Consider the following 25,670-nt stretch of genomic DNA (forward strand, 5'->3'; position numbering starts at 1 on the left):
CGCCCACCCACCCACCTAGGTAAGCTTCCAGGCCCGCCATCCAGGTGCATCCAGGTGCAACCACACCCTGAAAGTGGGCGGGCGAGCGGGCGGGCGGACAGACGGCTCGTGTCCGAGCTGCCCAGCCAGGCAACCGGGCAGGAGCAGGGTTCGTTCCCGCCAGGCTCTCTCTCCAGGCGTGTCGGGTTGTCTTTGTCTGCCTGAAGTGCCCCGTCCCCCCGGCATGTAGGTAGGTACCTCGCACGGGGCACCCGTCGCACTGTGCAGGTCCCTCCCGAATCTCTCTTGACACCGCCATGAGCGCCCTGCGGGTGCGCGGGTAGCTTGCGGGAGGCTGGAATGGCAGGCGGAGCGGGGTATCGTATCCCTCGCCGCACTGTGGCGGGGGGTACCTGCAATCGTTTCCTCCGCCCCTCCCTCGTACCTAACGCCCGTCGTACCTGGCCTGGCCTGCCCAGTGGAAGGTTTTCCAAACGCTGACTGCCCAGTGCCTGTGGCCCCCTGGTACGGGTACCTAGGGTATCTTGACTGATGATGCGTCTCGAGTTGAGGAAAAGCGCGCGCCCGACGGCTCAGCTTCCAGTCCTTCCTCAACTCCCGATCCCCACGATCCCAGCCGGCCAGCCCAGCCAGCCCAGCCAAGTCTGCCCGCCTTCCAGGTTGGCGCAATGGCGTGCTGCGGGCTTGGTGCACGCGCAGCGAATCCCGTGGTTCCGTCTCGCCCGACTGCCCACACCATCCAGTTCAGCCCGGCAATCCCATCCAGCCCACTCCCGTCTGGCTGCCCCCCATTCCTGCAGCCCTGGAGTGTGCTGTGCCACGCGGCGCGGCACCAACAAATTCCAGCAGCGATCCGGGCATCCCAGGTTGGTGCGAACTGAGTGTCACCACCGCCGCCACCACCATCCATCCAGTCAGGTAGGTTGGGCGGCTGGCGCAGCAAAGCCCTTGGCGTCGGCCACCGCATACGTATCCCGCTGGTTATCCCAGCCGCCGAGAGCAAAAGAACAATACAGAAGAAAAAAGATAGCCTTGACGAAAAAAGCGCTCACGCGTTCGAAACACTCGTTTGTGATTGTGATGAGTCTCTTCATTTGCGGTCCATGCTCCCGCCCGCACAGACAGCGAAGGAAGAAAAAAAAATTCTTTCCCGATTCCCTGCCTCTCCGTCGTCCGTTCCCCGCCGCCGCCGCCGACTTTCGCGACGGAGCGGACGGGCACAGTGCATTGATCTGCCGAGGGTGCGGTGAGAGGGAGGCGGCGGGCTGCTGCTGCGGTGACCGCCAGGCTTCAGCCATGCCCGGCGCATTGATGATGACCGATGGGATGGTATCAAAATTGCATGGCGAGACCGCGTGGCTCGCCTCGTCCCGGCCGAAGATGTCCCCCTGGTCGAGTCAATCAACCGGGGGCGTCTGATGTTTCGTTGGCAAATAATGCTTTCAGGGTCGTACACACATCCATCCTTTGCGAAAAGCATTATATACGTGAGGTAGGTATCGTCATGCTTCTTGCGGCCCAGCCATAATTTTGCCCACACCAGCTCCTTCATCAGCCGTCTGTCCCATCTATCCGCGCTCCGTGTCTGTGTCTGTGCGCCCGTGTGCGCCACGCCGCCGGCCCAGGTCGCTCGCTCGGCTCGCGGGCCGTTGCACAGCCCGTGCCTACTGAGACTGCAGCCCGGATGCCGAACCGCCTGCCCGTGTGAAACGAAACAGCCTCTCGACCCCCCGTCCGCCCGCCTGCCTCCCTCGCGTACCTTGGACGGCGCCTCGAAACGTAAACGACGTTTGCCCGACTCTGTCGCGGATGGCTGGGGCGGCTACGAGGCAACAATAGCTCGCCACAGCCAAAATGCAATAACGGAAGCACCTTGTCCATGTGCCACGAGGAGGAGCATCAACTGATGGCCATCTCGCCAAGAGCCCCCTGGGACGGCCTGCAATCTACTTCGTGCGAGTCTAAAACGTGACACAGCACTCTCCGGTACGCGTTGTGCGTGTTACAAAATACATAGTATTATGTACGGATACATAATACACTGAGCTGATTCAGCGGGAGCGGGATCCAAGCTCGCCCGGGCAAATCCACTCCTCTCTTTCTGCGCCCGGCAGTGAAACCGCCGCACCTTACCTACGGAGAAATACCCATCCCGTATATGAGCACGGCGTGTCAACCTCAGAATCTAAACCTGAGACGCCCCTCACCAATCAATGCCATTGACGCAGATGCGTTTACATGACGGAGCCGAGCTGCGGCAGTCCCGAATTGGTCTGTCGCTCGTGACATCACACTCAACTCAATCCGTCAGACCGCAAGAACAACCACGCCATCTCGTTGAAATGTCATTTCGGAGCCCTGGCGCTCCTGACCTGACCGACTTTATTTTTTTACCAGTACAACCAAATGCAGCCCCCAAGAGTGTGACCATGCAAAGACGCTGAAAGCCGCCCGCCTCTACCCGAGCACCTCCTCGCTCTCTTCCAACACGTCCTCCACAATCTCCTCGATGACCCGGTCCTGCTCGGCACCCGCTCCCGAGCCCTCCATCTCCTTCGTCTTCGCCTCGAGCAGCGCCGCATGCGGGTCTGCCGGCAGGCCGAGCGCCGCCCGCTCCTCCGCCAAGTCCTCCTCCACCTCGGCGCGCCACGCGTGCCACTCCTCCAGCATGCGCCGGCGCGCCTCCACCACCGCCAGGTCCGCAGACGCTCCGCGGTCGGCGTCCTCCTGCTCAAACACCCGGCTGTACTCGCGCAGGTTCTTGCGGATCTGCTTCTGCTCCTCCTTGGTCAGCAGCGTCGCCGGCCGGGGCCGCCACTGGAACTGCTTGAACTTGTCAATGGGCTCCTCGCGCAGCGCCTCGCCCTTGAAGTCGTAGATGTGGTAGCCGTTCTCCATCTGCGTTTGTTAGCGCCAACCGAACGAGAACCGGGGGTTGCGTTGCGTTGAGCGACGACTTACCGAGTGCTTCCACGCAGACGCCCAGGTGGCCACGAATCGGCCCGACGGGTCCCACTCGAGGTCCGTGATGCCGTAGTGATCCGCCGTGTTCATCAGCTGCAGGTTGGCAGTGAGGTCCTTGTCCGACTCGGGCTTCTCACCCTCGAAATCGAGGTCGAAGAAGTCGAGGTCGGAGCTCTGCTGGTTGGCGATGGTAGCAATGACGACGAACCGTCCCCGGGGCGACCAGTAGATGGCGTTGCTGTTCTTCTTCTCCAGCGTCCGGAGGTGCTTGAAGTTGCCCGCGATGGGTCCCTTGGTCTTTTCCGGGCAAAAGAAGGCGACGGCCGTCTTGGGTGGCACGGCGGTCACGCCCACAGGCTCTGTTGTGGTGATGATGGCGAAGCGGTCGCCCTTGGGCTCCCAGGCAAAGTTAATGACTGTGTCCTTGATGGTGTCGACAACCTCGACGGGTACGCCCTTTTCCTTAACGCGGAAGATCTCCAGCGTCGTGGCTTGCGACTTCTTGGACTTGGAGTGGCGGTCGACCTTGACGCAGAGGTACGTGGCCTCGGACTGCCAGTGCAGCTTGACGTCGCTGACGCTGAAGAGGTTGAGGGTTCGCACAATCTGCTTTGAGGGGATGCTCATCAGGCCGACCTTGGCGGGGTTGCTGCCCATCTCGGGCGTCCAGAAGCAGATGAGCTGCTCGTACGTCTTGACACCGTCGCGCTGAGGCGTCGCCGGCGCCCAGTCAAAGTCCATGACACCCTCAATCTTGATGCTCGTCTTGTCGACGAGGTTCATCCGCGGCAGCTCGTAGACGGAGATGGAAGAGCCCTGGTTCAGGCGGGCGACGTACTTGTCGTCGGCCGACCACTTGAAAGCGGGCCACTGGAGCTTGGGTTGGGGCTTTCCCTCCTCGGGCTTGGGGAGATCCAGGTTGGCAAACGAACGCAGAGGCGTGCCCGTCGCGATGTCCCAGATGACATAGTTCTTGCCGTCGTCGTCAATCGAGAGAGACGGGTGACCAGAGTCGGGGATTGAGATCGGCCTGTTTGACCAGGTGACCAAGTACCTTTCGGTAGGAGAGAAAGCGACGAGGTTGACGAAGGGGTGTGCGAAACGCGCCTGTCTCGACCAGGACTGACCACCCCAGAGCTGGACGCCTTGTGCGTGGATAGAGGTCAGGTAGGTGCCGAGAGGAGACCACTGCAGGAAGGTCTCGGTCCAGTGCTGGCGGTCAACAATGTTCTCCGGCGGCTCGCGGTCGTTGTTCCAGAAGACGCCGACAGTCTCGCCGCGGTACATGACGAACTGATCACGGCCGCGGCCCGAGGGGTCCTTAAGCCACCATCGAAGGTGCTCCTTCTCAGTGAACTCGTCGATGTGAGGGGGTTGGTAGGTCTCGTCGACGCGGCCCTCGCCACCGTAGCGCTCGATATCGGTCATCTTGTTGACACGGAGGGTGTGCTTCTTGTCGAGAGGAACCAGGTCGAGCTGGCGGGTGGCAGCGGCGGCCTCGGCAGGGGAGGAGTACTCGACAAAGGCAAAGCTGTCGGTCAACGCATTAGTGGCTGCTTTCTCAACACGCGTTATTCGAGGGCGTCTCAAACTAACCGAAGAGACTTTCCGTCCTCGCCCATGGGCATGTATATCGAGTCCTCCCGCGTCTTTCCAACCGTGTTGAGCTTCTTCAGCAAGAACTTGACCAGCTTCGGCTTCTGGTCCTCGGTGACCTCGGGCAGGCCGTCGATCACGACGAACGTGTCGTAGCCCATCTCCAGCTGCACCTCGAACTTCTCCCGCAGATCCGAGATGTCGATCTCATCCTCGTTGAACTCGTCATCGTCGAGGTCGGCCTCGCGCAGGTGGTCGAAGGACGGCGCCATCCTGGGCAGTCGTTGTCGCTTTGGTGTTCAAGGAGGGGTGCAGAAAATTGCCCCGCTTGGGCGATGTCGAAATTTGAAAGTCGCGACTGTGAAGGAGTCGCAGCGTCGTCTCTGGGGGAACTCGGGTAGTCGAGACTATCGAGTCTGTAGTAGCCGATGACTGCGCGTGTTGTCGAGGACGGGACAACGGGGGCGGCGCAGAAAGGGCTGGGCTGAGATCGCGGTCGACGTCGTCGGGGCCGTGCTGCACAAATTTGGTGTTCTTCAGATTCCCACAAAGTGTGCGGCGGAGAAGCGATGTTCCTGACCCGCGAATTCTCCGGCCGAGGGGCAAGTCACGTGGGCCCTTTGGCCATGGTGGGGTTGGTTGATTTTGCAGCTACCTCAGGGATGAGGTACGCCGCGTTGCAGCAGTAGGGGCCTTGCGAGAGCTCCTGGAACACGGACGTCAACGGCAGCCTTGGGCCAACTTTCAGCACAACGTCAACCGCAAGGCTTCCTGAGACTGCGTCCCCTCTTTCACGCCGTTTCACAAGCCATCATGGTATGCCTGCTCTTTTTGCTCTGGAGTTACCGTACGTCCCTTCAAGCTGCTAACCCACCCGCCAGTCTTTCCTGCCGACGCAGATTTTCGAGGAGGGCACGACTGAGGAAAAGGGCGAGAATGCGCGTCTCGCCGCCTTTGTTGGCGCCATCGCCGTTGGCGACTTGGTGAAGAGCACCCTCGGCCCCAAGGGCATGGACAAGATCCTGCAGTCAGCGTGAGTCTGCCTCTGCCACCGCCTCTTCCGACCCCTCATCCCGGATCAACCCCTAACCTCAGCGTTGCGCAGCTCGACTGGCGAAATTATGGTCACAAACGACGGTGCTACGATCCTCAAGTCCATCGCCCTCGACAACGCCGCCGCCAAGGTCCTGGTCAACATCTCCAAGGTGCAGGACGACGAGGTCGGCGACGGCACGACATCCGTGGCCGTTCTGGCCGCCGAGCTCCTGCGCGAGGCCGAGAAGCTCGTCGACAAGAAGATCCACCCGCAAACCATCATCGAGGGCTACAGAATAGCCAGCAAGGCTGCGCTCAAGGCTCTCGAGGAGTCTGCGGTCGACCACAGCAAGAGCCCCGAGGCTTTCCGCAAGGACCTGCTTTCCATTGCTCGCACCACGCTCAGCTCCAAGGTCCTGGCTCAGGACCGCGACCACTTCGCCCAGCTCGCCTGCGATGCTGTCCTCCGCCTGAAGAAGTCTTCGGACCTCAGCCACATTCAGATCATCAAGAAGGCGGGAGGCAAGCTGAGCGAGTCGTACCTCGACGAGGGCTTCATCCTCGACAAGAAGATTGGTGTGAACCAGCCCAAGCGACTAGAAAAGGCCAAGATCCTGGTGGCCAACACGTCGATGGACACGGACAAGGTCAAGATCTTCGGTGCCCGCGTCAAGGTCGGGTCGACGAGCAAGCTGGCAGAGCTGGAGAAGGCGGAGAAGGAGAAGATGAAGGCCAAGGTGGACAAGATCAAGGCTCACGGCATCAACTGCTTCATCAACCGACAGCTCATCTACAACTGGCCCGAGCAGCTGTTTACGGACGCGGGCATCATGTCCATTGAGCACGCCGACTTTGACGGCATTGAGCGCCTGGCGCTTGTCACTGGCGGCGAGATTGCGTCGACGTTTGACCACCCGGACCAGGTCAAGCTGGGCCAGTGTGACCTGATCGAGGAGGTCATCATTGGCGAGGACACGCTGATCAAGTTCTCGGGTGTTTCGGCTGGCGAGGCGTGCACCATTGTGCTCCGCGGCGCGACCGAGCAGCTGCTGGACGAGGCGGAGCGAAGCTTGCACGACGCGCTGGCGGTCCTTTCACAGACTGTGCTGGAGCCGAGGACGACGCTGGGCGGCGGCTGCGGCGAAATGGTCATGGCCAAGGCGGTCGAGGGTGCAGCCACGCGGATCGAGGGCAAGAAGCAGATGGCGGTGTCTAGCTTCGCTGTGGCGCTGCGACAGCTGCCGACGATTCTGGCCGACAACGCCGGCCTGGACTCGGGCGACCTGGTGGCTCGTCTACGCAAGGCCATCTACGACGGCCTGACGACGTACGGACTGGACCTTACGACGCCCGGAGGTGGCATCGCGGACATGCGTGACCTGGGCGTGATCGAGAGCTACAAGCTGAAGAAGGCAGTTGTTTCATCGGCCAGCGAGGCCGCCGAGGTAAGAAGAACGCCGAACGCGATTGGGATGACCACGACTAACAGGCACATAGTTGCTGCTCAGGGTAGACGACATCATCCGGGCCGCCCCCCGGAGGCGCGAGCGGATGTGAGGCGAAGGGCGTGGACGCAGGCATGTAGAGGGTTCATGAGACTACCTTTCTGTAATGTAGATACCATAGAAGGGGCGGCATGGAAAGACAAAAGCCTGGACACACGATGGCCTCGACCTCTGCAACTGAGTGTGACTGAGCGCACTTTATGGTGAGGCTTGGTCGTCGAGGCGAGGCTGGGCGGACCGCTACGGCACGTGGCACCCCCCCCTGCGGCTCGATGGACACACAAGCTGAGGATGCATTGCATTGGCATTCACGATCGATCTGGCGGCGACGGGGTGGAGTGGAACGGTCCCCATTTGGGTTCGTCCGGGCCTAAAAGCCCCCCGGTCGATCGCGGCCCACCACAGGAGCGCGTTCTGGGCGTGATTTTTTGAGCCCAAGTAAACACAGGCGTCGGGCTGTCCGACGGGCGAGAGGACAGGCGCCCCTCGCAGAAAGTCAAGTCAACAAGGTTGGCGATCACGGGGGCGCAGATGAGACGACAGCGGTCTGTGCCACTGCTGCTGGTCTGGCAGGAGAAACAAGGGGGCTTTTGGGGGGGACGACGGACGGTCCGGCGTCAGGTTTGGGGCTGCGACAGCGTCACGCCACGGGCGATTTTCGAAGGCCTGGTGTTTCGTAGGGGGATGAGCGACAATGTCTTGGTCCCCGACTGCGCCGCCAGCCGGCTCGCGTCCGTCTCATTGTTGCGCGTCGGGGCGAACAATTGCGGCTGGCATGGACTGGAATGGCACAATGGCGCAGGGTCGCGCGATGCCTAATGTATGACGTGCCGCGGGGAGGCGTGGGATGCGATCGGTGATGGTTCCATTTGACGGTCGGTCCGGGAGGGGGCGCGGGCAAAGAGACGAAACCTGCTGCAGCGCTGGCTGCCTCACGGCGGAGGACGGACAGGCCCGCACCTGGACGGCCGCCAGCAGGCTTTTTGTGTTGTGCCAGCGCACTCACTGAAGAGGAGAGAGAACCGACCCATGGGAGGCAAGACGTCGACGGCCGAGGCCAATGGAATCCCAGGCCCAGGTCCGGCGTTGCGCAAGGGGCCCGGGATGGGCGGGAAGACAGTGGAGACTGGGCTTGGGCCAGCTGCAGGAGGATGAGGTGGGATACATGCAGGTCACGCAGCGCCTCCCGACGGCGGGACGGTACCTGCGCTGACGGGGCGCGCGCTTGGCTGCGCCTCAGGAGGTCGTGAGGTGGCCGACGGTGAGGTGCTGAGCTGCTGCTGGGGGAGGATGGGGAGGAGCAGGATGAGATGGGAGCCCAGGGGAGGAGGAGGGGTGCCACGGGCAGATGGCGCGAGCTGGTGCTGCACTGCACCGCTGCTGGCTGCGGGCTGCGGGCTGCACCGACAATCAAAATTCAATTTGGCGCGCGCCTCGTCCTCCACCCGCTCAGCTGGGATAAGCTTCAGGGCCTGCGCCTACTGGACGGGACGCCCGCCGCCCGCACCGGCAAGGTTAGAGCTGCGCTGAGGATCGGTGGACCTCCCCTCTCATCAGGGCTTGGCCGGGCTTGCAGGCTCGCTACCTAAGTTAGTAGCTAGATCGGGTGCTCCAGCGGCCGAGTGCTGCAACCGCCCCAGCGCGGCTTCAACCTGGAAACTGCTTGCCCACCCACCTCAGCGCTGCAGCGGACATGAACTGCCCTGGAGCAGGCCCCCCCCGCCGGGCGGGCATCCTCCAACCACACAGCAGCACGACACCCAGCGGCCCTCGACCAGGGCCCGGGAGAAGGATTGGATTGTGATCGGGCAAGCCTCCATCCATCCCATCTCCTCCTCCACCCTCCTCGTCCACCTCCCCGTCGCCCATCCACCCGCTCGGCCCGCCCTCTCCTTTCCTGTTTGTTTGTCTGTCCTTCGTCATCATCACGTCTCTCGCTCGAGGTCGACCGCTTCTTTGGTCTCCCTCGCCCTCTCTTCTCTTGTTTCCTTTCCACCGTGACCCGTTACCTTACCCCTTACTCCTCCAACAGGCTCATCCGGCCCTCAGTCGACGCTTCCTCTGTCCATTCGTTCGTTCAAACTAAACTCCATCGACGCTACGGCTTTTTGGGTCACGTCTTCTCTTCTTTGCTGTCGGCAACTTTATTTTGCACTTTCTTCTTCTTTGCCGTATTCGCACCGTCGCTCGTCGAGGGGCATACCGTCGTTGCAGCCGTTTCAGCCATCGACGCCCGCTACAGTCTGCTGACGCCGCCAAAATCCTTCCCGTCTCCGCCCAACAGCCGACCTTATACTCGACGAGAGGCCTTTTCCACATCCCTCCTACCTTGATCGCGGATCTGCCGCGACCCTTGCCGTCTCGCGCTCATTTGCGTCTCGCGCGGGCACATCTCTAATCTCCATTTCGAAAACCGACGTCGTCCGCCCGACTATCATCAGCCCCTCGTTCTCGAACACGCGACAGCACGCACCCCCCACGCTGCCCGCCGCCCCTGCAGCTCGCAAGCGAGTAAAAGCGTGGCGTCCAGCTAGGTCACTGCAAGCCTCTGGCAATGCACCTTCGGCACTGCAGCAGCCATACCCAGCCATGATTCGCGAACAAAGCATGACCTCCATCACCACCACCATCCTGTCGAGCCCTGGCTCTCCGCCTGGCATGACCACGTCCAAGAGCTCCAAGTCGTCCTCCTTCCAATCCCTCAACAGCGACGACGGCAGCGTCCTGGCCGACATTAGCCACTTCGAAGACATTGGCCTCGATGACGACAATGCAACCCTCAAGAGCCCGAACCACGTCTCTGTCCGACGCGGCCCCTCCCCGACGGCACCCTCGACCAGACAGCTTGCTGCCAACAAGCGGCCGGTGCCGCGGCCTCGACGGTCATTTCCCAATCTGCACAACAGCCTGTACGCCTCCAATCCGAGGAGTACCAGCACATCGGGTCTGACCGACCCGCGGCCACTGGTCCTCACAAAGGTCCACTCGACGACATCGCTTCCTGTCCCCCGCCGGCACCGGAGTTCGAGCCCCGGCTTGGCACTCAGTGCCCGAGACCCCAACTTCCTGCCCAGGCCAAGGCGAGGCAGCTGGCAGGCCAATCGCGACCGCAAGACACCCCAAGAGCTCGAACACGAGTGCGATGAAGACGACGGCGACGACATCCCCGACGGCATCTTTCTCGACAATGTACCCATCTCTCCTCGCCCTGCCGGTGAGCGACCCCCTAGCAGGGCTCCCTCAATCTCACCGTCGCCTGAACGCGCCCCCAAAGAGCGAGTCCGGAGCGTCGGAAATGGCACGCCCCCTGTTGCCCAGGCGCAGGGCTGCCTGCGGTCGCCCTCTTGGAAGGCTGACGGGTTCGATAAGCCTCCTCCGAGTCCATTGAAGAACCGCGCTCTCAGCTGGAACGCCGCCCACGCCGAGCTCAGTGCCGAGGCCAGGGCGTTGACGGAAAAGCTCGAAGAGCATGCGGACGAGATTGTCGAGCAGTACACGCGGCGACCGTCTGCATCTGGGCGACCCAATACATGGAACTCAAGCCAAACGCCCGTCGACTATTTCTACGACAAGAAGGAACGTGTCAAGTCGTCGACGCCCGAGCTGCCACCTCTACGCCGCACAAACATCATGGTCGACCCTCTGCCCATCTCCAAGGAAAAAGAGGCAGTCCTTAGCCGGACCAGGCCTTCCTGGCTGCCCCCCAAGGACCCTGCGGAGGAACGGCGCCATCTTAGGGAGTACCAGAAAATGGTGGCTGCCAGCGCCAAAGCGGACGAGCGGCGTGAGGCCGCTCGTAGGTCCAAGGTGGAGTCCCGAGACAATAACGCCGCCAGTTCAATGCAGATTTGGGAGAACGATATTATCCCGCGTTGGAACGAGGCGATCCGGGAGAGGAGGACCAGAGACATGTGGTGGAGGGGTATCGCCCCGCGCAGCCGCGGCCATGTTTGGGCACGGGCCATCGGCAACGAGCTCGGTCTCACCGAGGCGTCCTTCAAGACGGCGCTGGCACGAGCTAATGAGCTCGAGGCCCGTGTCAAGGCCGACAGAGGAGACCCCGACGACCTGAAGAGGGCAAAGTGGTTTGCGCAGATCCGCAAGGATGCAGGCGAGAAAACGTGGAAAGATCTCCGCATCTTCGAAGTCAGCGGACCCCTGCATCAGGCGTTGGTGGACGTCCTGAGCGCGTACGCCATGTACAGAAACGACATCGGTTACGTTTCTGGCAGCCACGTGAGTAGCGTCCACGCCTACACTGACTCAACTTGACTGACCCCGGTTTAGACAATTGCTGCGCTTCTGCTGCTGAACCTGCCGAGCCCCGAGGCTGCCTTCATTGCCCTGGCCAACGTCCTCAATCGACCGCTTCCGCTGTCGTTTTTCACCTCTGATCACGGCGCCCAGGCGTCTGCCTACAACCTCGTCATTCAAACCCTCAGCCACAAGTCTGCCGCGCTATTCGAGCATCTCACAAAGACCATGGGAGACGTGGACCCCGATTACTATCTCGGCGGTCTATTCACGAGCGTCTTTACCGGTTATCTCGCCGTCGACGAGGCCGCCCGTCTATGGGATGTATACATATTCGAGGGCGATGCCGTTCTCGTTCGCGCCGCGGTGGCCGTGCTGCTGTCTCGCGAGATGGCGCTCCTGGGCAGCAAGACGGCGGAGGAGATCAAGGCCGTAATAGCCAAAGGAAACGCCCCCAAATCGTCGATCCGAGCCATTGGCGAGGTCGGAGCCGAAGACCGCTTTATGCAGTTGGTCCGCGAGGCTGGGAAGGCGTGAAGCACGAGCTCCGTAACGATCTCGCCACATCTTAATGACGCAATCATCTGAGTCTCATTTACAGCGGGTAATGTATATCAAGGTATAGACGGAGCATGGTGGCTGCGGGCATGTGACCATACCCGGCGTCGTCTCGACGGCCTTTGGAGGCAAGCTGGCGATGGCCGGCACATTGTCGGCACGTTGCCGTCTTTTACATGAGAGAGCCCAGTGGCCTCGCGGGGCTGCTGGTGTTTCTGGATACTCTTTTTCTTCTCTTCTCGCCAACAGCTCCGTGCTGTCGACAGCAGGAGGTCACTGGCTGTATTGTTTAATCTTATTCCAGTCAATGGGACACATAGGGTCGGACGAGCGATTGGATGCGGAAACTCGATCCATGCTTACGCTCGGGTGCTATGCTCCGAGACGATTGGGCCACATAGTTATGAACTGACGTACACATTCACCTTATGTTCATCTTATTTTTACCGTTTCTGCAAAGTACCGTTGTAGTATCTTTCGTGGTATTCTGCTCCGAGCCGGCGCTGGGCGCCCGCCAAAGATCTCCGGCATCACGTCCACAATATTAAGGAGCATGAACATTATGCTATTTAGAGAGCAGATCACACGATGTTTCAGCCTTTGCTGCAACCAACCTGCTCGTTGGTTGTGTCCTGTGTTGTTGGCGATGAGCCCTTGGCGGCAAGATGTCGACTGCTGGCCATCCCCGAAAACCGGTCACGTGACGTCATACACACCACGTCGACGACCGAGCTCCCCGCCCGCCAGAGCGACGAGGCCAGACAAAAACATCCACACACTTCTTCTGTCAACGACTTACACGCGACTCACGACCCGTCTCTGACCGTCGACACGCGCCCCCCGCCCGCGGCCAGAAACACCCGGAGCCCTCCCTTCGCCATGGCGCCGGCGTCGGGCTACAAGCACGGCGACAACACGCCGAAAAGGGCCATGGTCCGCGGCACCATCTCGTACCTCGAGTCGCAGGGCCTGCCGGTCAACAAGTCGGCCATCTTCAGGCACTTTGACCTGTCGCGGTCCCAGGGCTACGCGGCGCTGAGCTCGCCGTCGTCGTCGAAGCGGAGTGACCCGGAGTGGGAGGAGACGCGCGGGCGGCCTAGCAAGGTCTCGGAGGCGGACCAGCGGCGGATGGAGGCGCTCCTGTGGGAGGACGAGGGTCCCCAGCAGCACCCGCAGCATCAGCAACATGAGCTCGGGCAGCATCACCACGGCGAGGGCGGCAGCAAGGCGGAATCGGGGACCTCGGCGGACAGCAGCGAGGCGGGCGGGTTCAACTGGACGCGGCTGGCCAAGGCGGCGGGCGTGGAGGTGACGGTCAACCCGCGAACGCTGCACCGCGCAATGGGCACGCTAGGTTATCGGCGGTGCCTGTCCTGCGGGCAAAACGTCGTGCATCGCCGCTGCCGGGAGAAGCGCGCGGACTGGGCGCGGCGGATGCTCGAGACGTACCCGTCGACCGAGGACTGGCGCCGCGTGCGCTTCAGCATCGAGCTGCACTTTGGGTTCGGGCTCGACGGCCGGGTGCGCCTGCTGCCGCGCCCAGGCGAGCGACTGCAGTGCCCCAGTTGCAACACAGGCGACGATGCTTCCGGGTCGAGGTCCGATGCGGGCTGGTCACGGGACATCAGAAAGGTGCACGCGTGGGCGGCGGCGGGTTACGGGTTCAAGAGCGGGCTGGTCTTCTACGAGGACTCGACGAGCCCCAACTGCGGCGGGACGCCCAGCATGGCGGACTACCAGTACAAGATCCTGGACAAGGAGGTCCGGAGCTGGCTGTCGGCGGACCCGACGTTCGTGCTGTACGAGGACGTGGAGGCGTTTGCGCACGGCGGGCTGAGCAAGCAGAACGCGGTGCAGGCGTGGAAGGAGAGCGTCGGGCTCCGGCACGTGTTTAGCTGCGGCGACGCGCCGGACCTGAACCCCCTGGAGACGCTCTGGCCTCCTGCGAAGCAGTGGCAGTTTGGCGAGGGCAAGGGGGAGAGCGGCGCCGCTGGCGGTGGCGAAGAGGACGGCAGCAAGAACCGTGACTGGGAGGACGAGACGCTCCGCGGGATGGCGAGGCGGGCGTGGGAGGGCATGGAGCAGGAGAGGGTCAACATCTGGGTGGACTTTATGGTGCAGAGGCTGCGGCAGGTGGTGGAGAGCGAGGGCAGGTTGGTGCCGTGGTAGGATTTGCGCAGAGCGTGTTTTGTTGCACGCTGAGGCCTCCCCTGTGGAAAAGGGGGATGAGCTGCGTTTGGATATAAGTGTTGGCAGCGGGCGTTTGATCACGACGGCATTTTTTTCATATTGCATTTACTCTGGCATGAGGTTAGTTAGCGAAGGGCATAGTGCTGCACCTACTATGAGGGGTGTCAGGGACGACAAGCGAATACCATTTATGGATTCAATACCCCGTGGTCGGGCAGCGCATGAAAGATCGTCGGCATGCACCATGGAGTGACTCTGGCGGAGAAGACCAAAGTGCATTGCAACACCATCACATATTCCCAGACTGTGCAATCACTACATTGCCGTGTCGCGAGACAACAAGCACACCTCCTATCCTATTCCCGGCTGTTGAACGCTCGCTCAAGGGGGCCGGAATGGCGTCGAGGAGATCGTGTAAGTGGTGTAGGGTAGGCACATCTCAACAACCAGCCCCTCGCAACGACCTCGCTGGCTGAAACCTCATCGTCTGCAAGGCTCAACGAAATCTTGGTGACTTTGCTAATGAGGTGTCTATCTAAAAGAGACCAGCTGAGCTCCACGGCAAAGAAAGGCTCCCTCTCTCGTGGTTTCTGGTCGGCGACCTCCACGTCAACGGAAAAGCCTTGGCACGCTGAATCTCCGCCGCTGTGTGCTCGCGCGTGTGGCCGGCCGGTCTCAGTCCCGCGATGCACGCCGTATATGGGCACTGTCTCCGCGTCCGCCCGCCTGCTAACCCCCCTCAAGACGGATACTCGTGTAACTAGTAGCGAGACGGCCTGGGTTCCCCGATCCGATCTGGGGGATGCTGGGATGCTGGGATGAATTCAGGCGTGAACGGGTGAGAGAGACGAGGAGGGGCTTGGAGGGAGGGGCGTCGCAGGACGGACGACGACGCAAGAGGCTTGAAACCGGCGCGGGAAACGTGGCGACCTGGCTTGGGAAGGGAAGGGATGGGGAGAGGAGGGGAGGGGAGGGGTTCGGCTCGACCAGATCGACGCCATCAGAGCAGCAGCAAGGCAAGGCAAGGCAAGCAAGCATGCAAGCAAGCAAGCAAACGACGGAACATGTGGGAGGGCGGTACTTCGTACAGCCCGTAGGCGGGCATGACCAACGAGCACATGTGAGGTTGAAGCCATCCTTGATGGACCAGTCAAGCCAGCATGAACCGAACCATGCGTACGTACAAGGACAACTGCCATGGTCGCATCCTCTCGGCTTCTGTCGACACTTCCATCCGTCGCGTCCCTTCCAACCTAGACCAGCTCTCAGCGCGGGGCAGCGCTGCGCGCGAGCACCAAAAAATTTGGCAGCACAGCGTCCGGTTTGCCGGTGTGGTCAGGCACGGGAGCGCCGCCGGCGGGGCGGGTCGCGGGGAGCGCCTCCAGCAAGCCTATGGAACACCGACGAAGCTCATTCGCGGGCAGACCCGCCGCCAGTGGCCGGGGCGAGCGGGGCGGAAGGGAAGGGCAAGGGGAAGAAAAAAGCAGAGAGCCAAGAAGAAGCCACAGGGCAGTTGGGCCGGGAGGCGAAAACACACGTGGAGTGCGGGAGTTTGGTGCCGGGTACCTACGACCGCTGGAGGCCCCCACAGGCACCCCCCCCCAAGCGGGAAGGCCACCTGGGCAGTTGGTGGACTGCCTGAGGTGCCCTGCCCTGGCGCTTCAGTGGAAGGCCGGGCCTGTAGGGCACCTGGACAGCCCACCTATGGAGGGCTTGGAGCGGATGAGGGGGGCACGGGCGCGGCGGTCGCGCCACCGCTGCCGACAGGACAGGACGGGAGGGGAGGTGGTGCCGCCCTCAACAAATTTCCCAACAGAAATTCTTTCCCTCCCCTATCGCGTGTTTGGGCCTGGTCTCCGTGCCGATGCGCGCCGCTAAACGAGGCCGCTCGACAAACGGCGCTCGCTGAAACGATGCCCATTTCGCTCTCTGTCCCCTGTAATTGAAGCATGTGAAAGTGGCCAGACCCGGGTTAGGCTTACGATGATTCCCCTGCCTGGCTGGCTTGCTTGCCCGCGGCGGCGTCCACCTGACCGCCTGATGAAGCTGGCTCGGCTAGGAGAGCTCCCGTGTAAGTGGGCGTGCATCGCGAGCCACCGGGACGTACGACGAGGTGCATCGGCCAGCAGCTCGTCTGTCTGTCTGTCTGTCTGTCTGCATGGCGCGCACGGCTCGCGTGAGTCTATCAGCACAGGCCAAAGAGGGATCTGGTCTCGCCAATCGAGGCGTCGCATAGGGTTCTGGTCCTTTTCGTCGAGATGCATGTGACGGGCCGCCCTTATTCGCGATGGCGTCTCACGGGACGAGCTGTATGCTGTGGTAATACAGTACGTGATCCTGTATCAGCAGCAGCTGGCGCTGGCCGAGCCGTCCCGCATGTGCGCCCTTTTTTACTTTTTTCTCTTCTGCCAGATGCATCTCTGCGTCGGGCATCTGATCAGCAGGCTCTTGGAGGGAGGGCAGACGACATGGTTCGCGCCGGCGGCAGCTGAGGAGCAGGAGGAACTCGAACGTGCAGGGCGGTTCCCGACATGCGAGACGAATATGCGCGTGTGGGTGGTGGTTGGCCGCCGCGAGGGAGTCGGACGCACCGTCGATGCGCGGGCCCAGCCTGTGTCTCGTCGTCCGGCTTGGGCGACGTCGACCAGCGACGGCGGATCGAGGGGAGGCGCTCGGCAATAAGGTTATTCTCTGGTTCTGGAGGCCGGGCTTGCCAGGGCCCGGCCTGGGCACACGCCCCCCCTTCTGCCCTTCTGGTGCCAACAGCATATTGTTCGGGTCGTGCTCCTCGTCGTGCGGCTCCACGTCCCGCGACTCCACGAGTAAGGGTAAGGGTCGGTCAACCCACAAATGCCAACCCACCCGCGGGGGGCTTCGTCGTTTGACTCGCCTGCCGGCGCAAGGCAATTGCGATCGCTGGTCAGCAAGCGAGTCGAGTATCCGCCACCGCTATCACGTCGCCGTCGTCGGTCTTGGTCGTCGTCGTGGTGGTGGTGGCGGCCGTGGTGGCTGTTGGAAAGAAAAAGAGTGCTCTCGGCTGGTGCGTCATGTCTCACGACGCGTGCGCCGCGGCGAGTGGGCGACGCCGTGACACCTGTCTCTTGATGTAACAAGCTGCAGCTCTTGCTGGACCAGACCGGCGTCGGGGGCCCAGTGTGAAACAGGCACCAATCGGGGCCGCGATAAATCACGTCGATTGCCTCTGGTGGCCGCCGCCACGGCATCAGAGACGCAGAGGTGCACGATTGTCGCCTCCCTCAGCCAGCAAGCGTGCCTGGGTCGGCTTCACATGCCCCGTCGGTCCGCTTCTGCTGATGATGGAATCGCCTGGCGCCGTCCAGTGACGATGGCTGACTAGCCGGCTGGATGGATGGATGGATGCCGGCACGGATGGCGCTTGTTCCTGGTGGATCCCCGAATGGGAAATGCCACCGCGGCGCCCGCTGCGGAAAAAAAAGAAGGCGAGGAAAAAAAAAAAAAGATGGAATGCGACCTGGACCCTGGGTGGATGGACGGGCAGCAGCAGCTTCTCCAACCACAGCACCTCCCTCCACCAAAGTAACCCAGTATCCGTGGATTGATGCAGCCACACCCACCAGGCAAGCCGCTGCCCGGCTCTCTGCCGCCGTGAATGTTCCTCCTGCGCTCCGTCTTGTCCCATGACCGACGTCGATTCAGGCAATTGGCCCTCTTTTCCAGCCCCAGGCGGTGTGTCCGCCGTCCCGTCCATTGATTGATCGCCCAAAGCCGGACCGGTCCTGGAGACGGGAGGCAAAAGGAGGACCGGCGGGCGCCTCCAGTTGCACTATCGCCAGCCCGCAGGTGCCCGGTCACAGCGCCGTCTGGCTCCCGCGGCTGGCCCGAGGTCTGCGTGTGACTTGGGCAACGTATATGTAGCTTCGCCTCGTGACGCTCGAATTGCTTCGTTTCTCACCATATGAGACTGTATTAATGTGCCATGCTTGTCCAATTCGTGTCGTAACAGCGCCGATATTTCAGGCTCCCAATACGAACCACAGGACACTGAAGCGAGCCTCCACCGGTTCGGCCACTCCCCAAGTCCTGGTACCTGACGGGGGACCCTCCAGCGCACCTCTCCCACTGTCACGCCAGTGGCTCGGCATCGCCTACGGGCGACACGTCTATTCTGCAGCGGCTTCCAGCGACCCCTTGGACCCACGACCCCTGCGGCCGACCCCAACAATTTCCAGGCACACGCCCCCCCTCCCAGATTATCTCGTCCTCCCGATCGTTCGGCCACGACTCTCTTCTTCCTCTCCGCCTCGGACTCGTCGACACTGCACTCTCCTTCTCTTTTTATTTTCTCTTCTGTTTAGAAGTTTGCCAGAATCGCCGGGCAGGAGACGGACAGGTTCCAGCGAGCACAAACAACGCCCATTGGCAACTCCGTCTAACACCATCACCACCCTCCTCGTCTCATACAGCACAACACAGGACATCGCCAGTCCGCCTGCCTCACCATGGCTTCCACCGCCATTCCCCGGAATCCCATCCTCCGCAGGACCGTCACCTCGGCCACTGCCACCGACTCCGAGTCGTCGGCCGCCGTCTCGCCCTCCGACTCCCCTCGTCACTCGGCCTCGTCCACGTCGCTCTCCTCCCTCTCCTCCATCGACGTCGCCGACCCCAAGCCCGCCTATACGGGCCTCGTCGACACGTACGGCAACGCCTTCACGCCCCCCGATTTCACCATCAAGGACATCCGCGATGCCATCCCCGCCCACTGCTTCGAACGCTCCGCCCTGAAGGGCTACGCATACATCCTGCGTGACATGGCCTGCATCGCCACCACCTTCCTTCTCTGCCACAACTTTGTCACCCCTGAGTACATCCCCTCGACGCCCGTCCGCGCCCTGCTCTGGGGCCTGTACACGGTCCTCCAGGGCCTCTTCGGCACCGGCCTCTGGGTCATCGCCCACGAGTGTGGCCACCAGGCCTTCTCGCCCTCCAAGGTCGTCAACGACACCACCGGCTGGGTCCTGCACTCGGCCCTGCTCGTCCCCTACTTCTCCTGGAAGATCTCCCACGGCAAGCACCACAAAGCCACCGGAAACATGGAGCGCGACATGGTCTTTGTGCCCCGCACCCGCGAGCAGCAGGCCTCGCGCCTCGGCAAGCTGGTCCACGAGCTCGGCGAGCTGGCTGAGGATGCCCCCGCCTACACCCTCCTCATGCTCATCGGCCAGCAGCTCATCGGCTGGCCCAACTACCTCCTGACCAACGTCACCGGCCACAACTACCACGAGCGCCAGCGCGAGGGCCGCGGCAAGGGCAAGCACAACGGCTTCGGCGGCGGCGTCAACCACTTCGACCCTCGCAGCCCCCTGTATGAGCAGAAGGACGGCAAGCTCATCCTCCTCAGCGACCTGGGCATCGCCATCACCGCCAGCGTCCTGTACTTCCTCGGCAGCCGCTTCGGATGGGCCAACTTGGCCGTCTGGTACATGATCCCGTATCTTTGGGTCAACCACTGGCTCGGTTCGTCTCGCCCGTGATCCCGTCGAGGGTCGATTCTCGTGTTTTCGCTGATATGCTGACCGTTTTGCCGCAGTCGCCATCACCTTCCTCCAGCACACTGACCCGTCTCTGCCGCACTACACGGCCGACGAGTGGAACTTTGTCCGCGGTGCCGCTGCCACCATCGATCGCGAGATGGGCTTCATCGGCCGCCACCTGCTCCACGGCATCATCGAGACGCACGTCCTGCACCACTACGTCAGCACCATTCCCTTCTACAACGCTGACGAGGCATCGGACGCCATCCGCCCCGTCATGGGCAAGCACTACCGGTCCGACACCAAGGACGGCCCCTGGGGCTTCATCCGCGCCATGTGGCGAAGCGCTCGCATGTGCCAGTGGGTCGAGCCCAGCGAGAAGGCCGAGGGCGCTGGCAAGGGCGTTCTCTTCTTCCGCAACACCAACGGCCTGGGCACCAAGCCGTTGAGCATGAAGAAGCCCGAGTAAAATGTTTTGCCTTGTCCCTTTTCCTGCCATCAGGTTCCGGCATATATAGATGGCGTCGGCGGTTGCCCGAGTCGAGTCTGAGGCGGGCGTTGAGTCGTGTCGCTTCCCGCGCGTTCTGGAGCGGCCAGATAACCTGGATTTTGTTGGTCCATCATGTTCGAGACTTGGCTGGATTTTCTTCTCTATCTTTTCTCAAGAGCCGCAGGACGACTGGAAAAGTAACAGAATGAAAGACGACGGGAAGACGGGCTCGTCCCCACGCGTATAGAGTGGGCGGCGCGCGAGACGGAGCGGCACGAGACGGATAGACGAGCCATAGACCGGACTAGATTTATCGTAATGAGACGAAACCTTTTTGAACACACAAGTCGTCGGATGCGCGGATGTGCCAACGCAGTCAATGGAAGAGGAGAGTTAGGTTGTGAGGATGGAAGAAGAGTTGAGTTGCCAGCCGGAAAGCTCGGGGGTTGTGCTGAGGCTCTGCGGCCAGGAATGCGGGGAAACAGGGGTTGCGAGGAGGCGCAGCCACCACGAGCCCATGACCACGGGGACGGGTAGCTGAAAAGACTTGGAGAAGCTCTTGCTCGGCAGTGAGCGGGCAGCTATGTTGCCATTGGGAGTTTCGGGGACTGATGGTGCGTGGTTTGGTTGGAGTGATGGGCGCGGGGTCTCTCTTGCAAAACACTCAGGAGCGAGGCTGCCCTCTGGCCTGCTGGGCGGCTTTCGATGCTGTTGTCGGGAAGACAGCCAAACTCTCGAGCCAGGATAAATGAATGAGGCAGGGTGGGAGGACCTATTTGACGTTGAAAATGTTGCCTGGCTCACCAAAAACAGCGCGGGGGACGCCGGTCGCGGCCGCGGGACGGGGCTGGCTGAAGTTTTGTCGCTGTGCAACTCGCGAAAGGGCGCGGCCTGTACTGTGCCTTGGACGTGCATTGCGGTGACATATATTATGTATGGTGCGCTGGATGGGCGCGGCGTCGTGAGTCGCGGACGGGGTCACGAGTCGAGGACGTTGTGCTATCGGACGTTGGAATCGTCACGGTGACGGGTGTAATGATGCTAGTTACGCGGCGAAGCTACGGGGTTGCACTCTGTGTGATGATTGCTGCGTCAAGACTGGACATGTCTGTGAAAGCCAGGGAGAACCCTCGGATGGCGCTTCTCTGAGCATGCCATATCGCGGCGCCGGATCTCCCCAATGGTGTCTGACGGGGATCGGACTGCGGTGCCGGACCCGGAGGCGGGGTGGGCTTTCGGGCCGGACCTCGGACGCGGTATGGGCCGGCAGTGCATGTATTATGGGAGGAGATAGCAACGGTGCGTTGTCTGTCTAGTACCTTCTGCAGCCGCGCAGTATCTCGCTCTAGCGTGTCATTCGCAAGAGAAACGCATCAAATGCCATTACAAGCCGAGTCTTGGTCAATTGACTTGGCCGGCTCTCGACCAAGCTTCGGAAAGACAGTGTAATTGGGGTTGTAAAACAAGCGTGGACCCCAGCCAGGGAGTAAGACGGTCGAATATTGTCCGCTTCTGCGCCGCAATGCAAGGTGACAAGAAGCATGAAGAAGGCCTCGCATGCTTCAAATACCGCAATATCATGGATAAGCTTATTATGAGCCTAAATATGCCAAGAACAGGGCCAAATGGCCTTGTTTGGTGGCTGATGCTCGGTGGAGCTGCTTCCGATAATCTCATATGACTCAATCTCCATGTCGGGGGCGGATCATGTCCACCGACGCCTTTTCTGCTTCGTAGATGCAGACCCTTTTCGTTTCTGACTCTCAAATCTACCTGCAGAACCGAATCAACTTGGGAACCACAGGCTCTCAAAAGTCGCCGTCGCATTATTCTTACACCCCCGATCGAGGTCAGCTTCCCGCGACGCAGCGCCGCGCAGCACATCAGCAACCATGTCCATCTCCTACGACGGCAAGACGTTCCGCTCGACGTCCAACACGGCCAACGGCGAGGTCGGCGCCGAGACCACCTTCCACTACCACCAGGACGGCAGCATCGTGTGGGCCGAGTACGCGGGGGGCTCCGTGGTGCGCGGCTCCCTCGTGGCCGTGGTGGTGGCGACTCAAGGCGACTCGCTCGACATGCGCTACCACCACGTCAACCGCGAGGGCCAGCTCATGACGGGGCGGTGCGTCTCGCGGCCCGAGGTGCTCCCCGACGGGCGCCTGCGCATGCACGAGACGTGGCGGTGGACGAGCGGCGATGAGTCTTCGGGGGAGTCGGTCGTGGAGGAGGTTAGGGAGGAGTAGGGACTGGACAGGTTCCCCGGCACGGATCTGGATTCTGGGGATTCTGGACCGTCTCGTTGCTGTACCGTACAGATTCTCCCGGGCGCCAATTGAGAAGCAAACAAAGAAACAAAGAAACAGAACCATCCGAATACCTCCAGTCCTGCGCGGGCACCGCACCGAGACCGTAGCACCGGCGGCAGCCGCGGCGACGGAGGATGGGCGCAGGGCATCACCGACCTGGAATCACCCATCATCATCATCAGCTGCTGCGGGGCAAGCAAGCAAGCAACGACCCCTCCATCGCCCGGGCCGGCGTCTCGACGCAGGATCCCCCCGGGATCCCCTTGCAGGCCCGGCAGCAAACTGCGACCCAAGGAAGCGGTGCGTCGGCAAATGATTTTCGCAGCTGCAGGCTGTGCGACGACCAACACGCGACATCTGCAACCCCAAAAAAACTCGCCTCGCCCAAGGGCGGGGTTGCCGTGAGAAAACAGGAGTCGAGCGTGGGTGTCGTTGCTTCGCCGAGGATAGATTGAGGCGGAGAGAGCGATCAATGCTGTACGTTCGGGGGCTCGTGTCGACAGATACCCTTCAACTGCCCTGCTCGCGCTCGATGAACATCACTTGAGACAGTCGATATGCTCTCGGATTTTTAAAATGACAACGTGCATCCGCGTCGGGCATGGACCGTCGCCAAGTCTTTAATCGCACGACATCCCTCGCCGATCACGACTCGACTCGACGACTCGACTTTTCCCCCAACCCAACCCCTGCCAGATGTATCCCACCGGATCTATTACCCGTTGGGCGCCGGGCCAGGGCCAACCGACCAGGTGACGTAGCGCCAGCGAGATCGTCGCGCGATTCATACAATAGCTCCTCCGGGGAGCGATCCGAGAGCGCGACTACTAGACGACGTGACCACGCGCTCAGCCAATGATCTCTGTGTGTCAGTGCAACCACCAGCTCGTCCAGCATCCCCAGGACCCTCCAAAAGGGTCCATTTTCTTTTTTTTCTTCTTCCCTCTTTGGCCTCCTGGCCCTCCCCCAGCTCTTCCCATCATAGACCCTGCCACAGCGGAAGCGGAAGCGGATGGCCGGCCCGGCCCAGCTGACCGCCGGCGGCGCATAGTGCTCGCACACCTACGGAGCAGGGTGCACCGCTGCCTGCCTGTCATGGGCCTGTCATGGGACTCGACTAGTAGCAAGCAAGAGGCCCTGCCCGATGGGCATAAACTGAGTCGTGGCCGTCGCCGTCGCCGCCCACTGCCCCGTCGGGTTTTGGAGGGTTCGCGGGTTGAACAACCGTCTCGCAAGCGAGCAGCTTTGGGACGGCCGCAGCTTTTGTGCGATCGATTCACTGCAGGAGAAGCCGGACGAAGGAAAAGGGCGAGACGCACGCGGGCCCTCTGTGCAATGCCCGGCCAAGGTTTGTGTGATTCACAGCTCCCTTCTCGACGTGGTACAGCCCTCGAGTACGCACATGTAATTAGGCTGAAGCGGAATCTTTGCAAGTCTTCTTGGTCGACTCTCTTCCACGACTACCACCGTCGAAACGACCAACAAGTGCAGCATGGCGGATGCGACTCGGCCTGCCGTGGCGGCGGACTGCGTTAAGCGGCAGCTGGACAGCTGGAACCAGGCCGCCATGCGCTCCTACGTACGGCAGGTGTTTTGCTTTCCCTTTTGCGGAGGCTCCGAGGGAGTTGGACTTGAATCGTTGCGCCTGCATCTCGCTTCTGCGCTGGCCATGGCTTCGAAGCAATTCCCGGACTACGCAGCCCGAGTCTTTCTCGAACCTGGGAGCATGGGCAAAGTATCCGTCGGAAGGACGAGCGCGGACGAGGTCTCGCTCAAAGTCTTCGATCAACGGAAGCTCTTTGGGTGGACCTATCAGAAACTCAAGGAGGCAGGGTTCCCGGCAAAGGCCTTCGTCGATCCGTCTTTCACGGTTCCCTATCAGCTCGTTGAAGGCGGGCCTGGCATACCGGTGCTGGAGGTCCACGCGCGGGTGATTGAGGGCGGCCTGCTCCTTTGCATCTACCTACACCACTCCATCTCGGACGGTAGAGGAATGACCAATTTTCTCTCCGTCTTTGCGGACTGTTCACGCTCTGTGTCAGACTGCGACGGTCCCGACTGGCTCGAGGACGTCGAATCAATCCACGACTGCCCAATTGATATATATACAGACCTGCCAGAGGAAGTTACGTCGCCGCTTCTACAGATGACATCCTTTGGCGAGCTGATGGGCCGATGCCCCGAATACGCGACTCTGTCCAACCTGAGCGGGCCGACCGCTCCATTGATACAGAGCCCGAGCATCAAGACGATCCAGAAGACCGGGAGGATATTCAGATTCAGCTACGAAAAGATCGAGTCCATCAAGACGGCGGCGCGGCAGTGGCTCCCGTCACGCGTCATTGGTTCCGAAAGCCGATACCCATCTACGTATGCCTGCCTTGCCGCGCTGACGTGGGCGTTTTCGACCGTCACCCGCTTTAGAGTCGCGCAGAAGGCCAAGGCGCTACGGATGAAGCAGCTCGATAGGACAGACTTGAAGGGGGTCGCTTGCCGCCTGCTCATGCCGGCGTCGTGGGCGAGTCGTGCCTTTCAAGAAGTGTCAAAGACTTATGCGGGTAACGCCGTGGCAATGCCGGAGGCGGACGTTGACTTTCGCACTCTCGCAGAAGCCGCTCGATCCTCACCGAATGACATGTCGACAGCGGGGAACCCATTGGGTGCCCTCGTGCATCGCATCGAGACGGCCCTGGCCACCATCGACGACGAGTTTGTCGCAACGCGGACAGCCATGTTCCGCGCGGCACCCGACCCTCGCGTCATTGGGGTCCGACTGGATGCGGCGGATCCTCGCGACTTCATCTTCAACTCGTGGCGGCGATTCGGCGCCGATACCGTCTGGGGGATCCCGGGGACGGAAGGGGGCGCCGTTGCCGGAGTAGGAGGCGGCGGTGTATACCCCGACGCGGTGCGCAGGGCCCAGGAAGCGTGGAATATGGGCGCCGGTGTAATCATGCCAGGCAGGAAGGAGAGCGGCGTGTACGAGGTCTTGGTGACGCTCGATGTGCCGTCGATGGAGCGGCTCTGCGAGGACGACAACTGGAGAGCGTGGGTGGACGAGATTATTGAGTAGTTCAACTTGCATGTAGTCGGCCAAGGCCCGCTGCGACATTGCATTTGACGTCTTGCGCCGCATTGAGCAGTCCTTGAGCTAATCAGGCAGGTGAGCTGCTGACGCATATCCATGGCTGCCAGATTGGAGATTTGGCCGGGATGCTTGCAGCTCTCCCGTGTACGCGCCATGCTGACG

General features: G+C 61.5%; 7 protein-coding genes across 7 annotated transcripts; 6 read left to right on the plus strand and 1 right to left on the minus strand.

The window, feature by feature from the left end:
- Positions 1 to 2,457: 2,457 nt before the first annotated feature.
- On the minus strand, positions 2,458 to 4,832 carry PLICBS_000179 (translation initiation factor 3 subunit b; the record flags this gene model as incomplete). Its single annotated transcript, XM_018327314.2, has 3 exons — positions 2,458 to 2,898; positions 2,962 to 4,495; positions 4,561 to 4,832. The coding sequence occupies 3 exons, from the start codon at positions 4,830 to 4,832 to the stop codon at positions 2,458 to 2,460; spliced, it is 2,247 nt and encodes a 748-aa protein (XP_018174010.1).
- A 541-nt stretch (positions 4,833 to 5,373) lies between these two features.
- PLICBS_000180 (T-complex protein 1 subunit beta) lies at positions 5,374 to 7,152 on the plus strand (the record flags this gene model as incomplete). Its single annotated transcript, XM_018327313.2, has 4 exons — positions 5,374 to 5,376; positions 5,442 to 5,593; positions 5,666 to 7,040; positions 7,093 to 7,152. 4 exons carry the CDS (start codon positions 5,374 to 5,376, stop codon positions 7,150 to 7,152), a joined length of 1,590 nt encoding a protein of 529 aa, XP_018174009.1.
- A 2,555-nt stretch (positions 7,153 to 9,707) lies between these two features.
- Positions 9,708 to 11,891, plus strand: PLICBS_000181 (uncharacterized protein; the record flags this gene model as incomplete). Its single annotated transcript, XM_018327311.2, has 2 exons — positions 9,708 to 11,336; positions 11,388 to 11,891. The coding sequence occupies 2 exons, from the start codon at positions 9,708 to 9,710 to the stop codon at positions 11,889 to 11,891; spliced, it is 2,133 nt and encodes a 710-aa protein (XP_018174007.2).
- Positions 11,892 to 12,791: 900 nt separating this feature from the next.
- Positions 12,792 to 14,081, plus strand: PLICBS_000182 (uncharacterized protein; the record flags this gene model as incomplete). Its single annotated transcript, XM_018327310.2, has 1 exon — positions 12,792 to 14,081. One exon carries the CDS (start codon positions 12,792 to 12,794, stop codon positions 14,079 to 14,081), a length of 1,290 nt encoding a protein of 429 aa, XP_018174006.2.
- A 4,502-nt stretch (positions 14,082 to 18,583) lies between these two features.
- Positions 18,584 to 20,087, plus strand: PLICBS_000183 (oleate hydroxylase fah12; the record flags this gene model as incomplete). Its single annotated transcript, XM_018327309.2, has 2 exons — positions 18,584 to 19,601; positions 19,675 to 20,087. 2 exons carry the CDS (start codon positions 18,584 to 18,586, stop codon positions 20,085 to 20,087), a joined length of 1,431 nt encoding a protein of 476 aa, XP_018174005.1.
- A 1,913-nt stretch (positions 20,088 to 22,000) lies between these two features.
- Positions 22,001 to 22,357, plus strand: PLICBS_000184 (uncharacterized protein; the record flags this gene model as incomplete). Its single annotated transcript, XM_018327308.1, has 1 exon — positions 22,001 to 22,357. One exon carries the CDS (start codon positions 22,001 to 22,003, stop codon positions 22,355 to 22,357), a length of 357 nt encoding a protein of 118 aa, XP_018174004.1.
- A 1,732-nt stretch (positions 22,358 to 24,089) lies between these two features.
- PLICBS_000185 (uncharacterized protein) lies at positions 24,090 to 25,493 on the plus strand (the record flags this gene model as incomplete). The annotated part of the gene is made up of 1 exon (XM_018327307.2): positions 24,090 to 25,493. One exon carries the CDS (start codon positions 24,090 to 24,092, stop codon positions 25,491 to 25,493), a length of 1,404 nt encoding a protein of 467 aa, XP_018174003.2.
- Positions 25,494 to 25,670: the final 177 nt, after the last annotated feature.

This window comes from Purpureocillium lilacinum, assembly GCF_023168085.1.
Source record: "Purpureocillium lilacinum CBS 284.36 DNA, scaffold_1, whole genome shotgun sequence".
Taxonomy (NCBI): domain Eukaryota; kingdom Fungi; phylum Ascomycota; class Sordariomycetes; order Hypocreales; family Ophiocordycipitaceae; genus Purpureocillium; species Purpureocillium lilacinum.